Raw genomic sequence first — 4841 nt, 5'->3', positions numbered from 1 at the left:
AGGCACCAAGCCACACTTGACTATTTTTAGAGATGAGGGTCTCCCTCTTGCTCAGAGTGATCTCAAACTCCTGAGCTCAGGTAATCCACCACCTCGGCCTCCTGGAGTGCTGTGACCACCATGCCCGGCACTTCCTCCTTTTATGTTTATAAAGGGTATACTAGACCTGAATTCAAGACTGTGAGTATATACTTAGATTTTTTAATTTCTTCTTCCTTCCTTTTCTCTGAACATCTTGTTAACCAGGCCAAGTAATTTTACTTGAATTTCTTATACCTTACCCTTTTCTAGTCCCCTTGCTAATATCCTAGTTCAAGGACAAATCTTCTTATACCTGAACTATTCAAACAATCAGTATGGTCTCTGCCCCTAATCTTTCCACCCTCTTCACCAGGGATGACTGAATTCTCTAGGACTGCCAATTACCATGGATTAGAACTGGCAGCGTGGAGTGCCATGCTAAGAAAAATCCTAACGCTGAGTCTATGCTCTGTGGGGAAAGTACAGTGTTGCATGAGTGAGGGCTGTCACTAGTACTGCAGTAGGGACTGCCAGCATACACATTATCTGACAATAATTGTCTGACAATTCTATACACCATAGGATGAAGTTTTCAAAATCAGTCATGCCTCTCTCTCTTGTTCAAACATCAACAGTTCCCATTACCTACAGCACAGTGTCTAAAACTCCAGTATGGCATTTCTAGGTTTGCCACAATCTAGCTCTTGCGTACCCTTCCAGCTCACTTGCTCTCTCTCCCTCTATTATCCTTCCTCTGCTTGAACTCTCTTTAACCAAGTTTAGCCACTGTCAAGAAAATACTACATTTATCAAGTACAATTAGGTGTCTCTGAATTTGCTAATTCCACTTATCCCGCCCTAAAGATTGTGTGTGTGTGTGTGTGTGTGTGTGTCATATCTCAACTTGACTGTTAGAGACCAAGTACCTCACTTTACACTTACCTGTTCCCAAAGACTAGTACAGGGCCTGAAAATGCTAATGATGCTGAAGATGTTGTGGTCTTTTGTGATTCTTGGATCTGACTGAATAACTGTTTCACTGAAAGTGGCATCTACTGATTGGTAGTTCAGGATTACTTCCTTTTTTTATACTTTTATAAACAACACCTCAGAGGAAAAGGGTGATTCTGTCAAGGGGGAAAACAGTACAAAGAGACTATGTGGCATCCTTTAAGTCTCAATAACTTGCATAATGATCAGAAAAGAACCCAAACTTTTATTTCTACTTCAATTCTGCCGTTAAAATGTCTCTTGGGCCAGGCGCAGTGGTTCTCGCCTGTAATTCCAGCACTCTGGGAGGCCAAAGATGATGGATTGCTTGAGCTCATAGGTTGGAGATCAGCCTGAGCCAGAGTAAGACATCATCTCTAAAATTAGCCAGGCATTGTGTCACACGCCTATAGAGGCGTGAGGCAAGAGAATCGCTTAAGCCCAAGAGTTTGAGATTGCTGTGAGCTGTGATGCCATGGCACTCTACTGGGGGCAACAAAGTGAGAGACTCTGTCTCCAAAAAATAAAAATAAAATGTCTCTTGATCAGCAATAAAAACTGATTTATTAATACGACTGCCCAAATAATTAAGTTATTAGGTAAATACTTATTATGCAGTAGGTGGAAGATAAAGAGTAAATATCTTCTCAGATATTTTCCACTTGGATACTTTATAAATCATATAGGCAGATCCACTGAGACAAGGCCAATTCAGATATAAGAAAATCCAATGGCTCAGGAAAATATCTCTAACCTCTTAACTGAAGTGTTATAAATTTTAAAATTTTAGCTAAAGTGATTATCCTAAGTATAGCGGTATCTAATACCTTTCTAAAAATACCTCAATTAGAAGCTGAGTTCACGGTAAGGTTTGGCAATGTGAGCAGAATGGGTGACGAGCTGCTTCATAGAGCTCATGTATAAGATCTGCCTGGGCATGGGGTATTCACTAGCCTAATAAAACTTTCCAGGAACAGACTAGAAAACCATCCCCAAAACAAGAGATTTTCCTTCAGAGACTTCTCAACAAAACAGCCATTTGCACTAATTTTTAATTCTTTGTTTAGTCAAAAGACCAACTAAGGAGAGAAGGAGGAAAGCAGGTTAGGACTGGCAGGGATATAAGACTCCATTATACCTGGCTCAGTGCCCGTAGCTTAGTGGTTAGGGTGTCAGCCACATACACCAACCAAGGCTGGTAGGTTGGAACTCGGCCTGGGCCTGCTAAACAATAAAGACAACTACAACAACAACAAAAAAATAGCTGGGTGTTGTGGCCGATGCCTGCAGTCCCAGCTACTCAGGAGGCTGAGGCAAGAGAATCACCTAAGCCCAGGAGTTGGAGGTTGCTGTGAGCTGTGATGCCACAGCACTTTACCAAGGGTGATAAAGTGAGACTTTGTCTCTAAAAAAAAAAGGAAAAGAAAGAGGACCAACTTCTATTTGAAGAAAACAAAAGTAGAGTTCCCTAGTGCTAAAATCTCTTAAATTATAAACCAAATTAATCAGGAAGATTATATTATGAAGTTCCATAGCCATCTGGCAAAGTATTTGAACAGGCGATTTTTTTCTTTTTAGACACAAGTCGTTTATCAGATATGTTTTTTTATTTTTTGAGACAGAGCCTCAAGTTGTCACCCTGGGCAGAGTGCTGTGGCATCACAGCTCACAGCAACCTCCAACTCCGGGGCTAAAGAGATTCTCTTGCCTCAGCCTCCTGAGTAATTGGGACTACAGGTGCCTGCCACAACACCCGGCTATTTGTTGGTTGCAACTGTCATTGTTTGGCAGGCCTGGGCTGGATTCAAACCTGCCAGCTCAGGTGTATGTGGCTGGCGCCTTAGCCACTTGAGCCTGAATAGGTGATTTTTTTTGAGACACAGTCTCACTATGTCGCTCTTCAAATATAGAGTATGCCATGGCATCACACAGCTCACAGCAACCTCAAACACTTAGGCTTATGCAATTCTCTTGCATCATCCTCCCAAGTAGCTGGGACCACAGGCACCTGCCACAATGCCTGGCTATTTTCTTGTTGCAGTTGTCATTGTTGTTTAGCTGGCCTGGGCTGGGCTCGAACCTGCCAGCCTCAGTGCATGTGGCTGGTGCTGTAACCACTGTGCTATATGCAGGTGCTGAGCCTTGAATAGCCAAATTTTAAGCCATGGGAGATACAAAGAATCACACAGAAAACAGAAACTAATGAAAGCATTTAGGAATGACAGTGCTTCCAATATCTAATGTTTTTCCACCACTCTAAAAGCCCATGTCCAAATTGAGACAACAAAATAGAGAAAAATAATTTGGTTATAACTATATCTCTTACAAGGAATTTTAGTTAAATGAGTTACAGCTACTGCTCAAAACAAAAACACAGGAAGAAACACAGAAATAAATATGAAAACTGCCCAATCTCAAGAAAACAATACAAATTTAAAAACAGACAAAAATCTATACTCTTTTTTTTTTTTGCAGTTTTTTGGCCAGGGCTGGGTTTTGAACCTGCCACCCTTGGCATATGAGGCCGGCGCCCTACTTCACAGGCGCTGCCCCAAAATCTATACTCTTAATATAAATATCAAAACATTTCATGTCATATAAAGTATAACCTACTCTATATTCACATATCTTATTCCCAACAAATTTTTGAATTTTTCTCCACAATTCAATAATACCATATCCTTTGAAAGTACTTGAATGCACATAAATTATATCAACAAGTACACTAAAAAAAAAAAATACTAGAAAGACATCATTAATATTAACTATATCACCTAAAGGTAATCTAAAGGCTTATCTAAAGATAATAAATTCTATTTTCCTTTCAGTTCATCTGTGGCTTAAAGTTTTTCTATAAAATAGCTTTTATAAAAATAAAATGGGGGGATATTTATAAACTGTCATCTTAACATCCCAAATTTTAAGAGCTCAAATTCAGAACTTCCCATTTTTCTCATCAAAAATGTCTAAGCCATACAATGTTTTGCCCCTGGCTCCTTGACATCAGGTAGTGGGGTATCCAGGCAGGCAATACCAGTAGGTTTTCACACAAAAGACACTAACATTTACCTTGATATCTATGAATGGGGAAGCACTGACTTGTCCACAGGAAAAAGAAGGAAGCCTTAAACGAACTGGTTTTCCTCGAGCCTTCTTGGTTAGAAGCAGAAGATAGGTAGCTGTGAGGTGATCATATTGCCACTAGAGAAAAAGAAGATCAAGTTGTTTAGAAGACTTAAGTTTTTTGTTGAAATGTTTTATTTAAAATTAACTTTTTTCCTAAGTATAACATTCAGAATTCTAAAAGTAGACAGCTTTATAAGGCATGTAATGAAAAGTAACAATCTCTCCTGCACCACACTTCCACACATAAGACAATTTCAACTCCCCAGAAGGAATCACTTTTGTGGTGGGGGGGGGACAGAGCCTCAGGCTATCACCCTGGGTAGAGTGCCCTGGCATCACAGCACACAGAAACCTCCAACTCTTAAGCAATTCTCTTGCCTCAGCCTCCCTAGTAGCTGGGACTACAGGAACCCGCCACAATGCCTGGAGATTTTTTGGTTGTAGTTGCCATTGTTTGACAGGCCTGGGCCAGATTTGAACCCACCAGCTCTAGTGTATGTGGCTGGCACCTTAGCCGCTTGAGCTACAGGTGCCACCAAGAAGGAATCACTTCTAAATATGTTCAGTTATTTCTTCTGCTATTAATTCTGTATTTCTAAATTAAGTACTTATACAGTTTTAAATTTTTTTTAAGCTTCAGATATTACCTATAGATTTCTAGTATGAAAAATAAGAATTTAGGTCTTTTTTTTGAGATAGAGTCT

General features: G+C 40.0%; 1 protein-coding gene across 1 annotated transcript in view; it reads right to left on the bottom strand.

Moving 5' to 3' along the window:
* Window positions 1–4841, bottom strand: part of MELK (maternal embryonic leucine zipper kinase) — an 85831-nt gene that overhangs the window by 26314 nt on the left and 54676 nt on the right. Inside the window, exon 11 of the mRNA XM_012802298.2 lies at window positions 4081–4212. Coding sequence (XP_012657752.1) covers window positions 4081–4212 — 132 coding nt within the window. The remainder of the gene's footprint in view (window positions 1–4080; window positions 4213–4841) is intronic.

The sequence above is a fragment of the Otolemur garnettii genome, unplaced genomic scaffold (genome assembly GCF_000181295.1).
Source record: "Otolemur garnettii isolate 467f Iridium unplaced genomic scaffold, OtoGar3 scaffold00014, whole genome shotgun sequence".
In the NCBI taxonomy this organism is placed as follows: Eukaryota; Metazoa; Chordata; class Mammalia; order Primates; family Galagidae; genus Otolemur; species Otolemur garnettii.
This window is presented reverse-complemented; position numbering and strand designations above follow the sequence as displayed.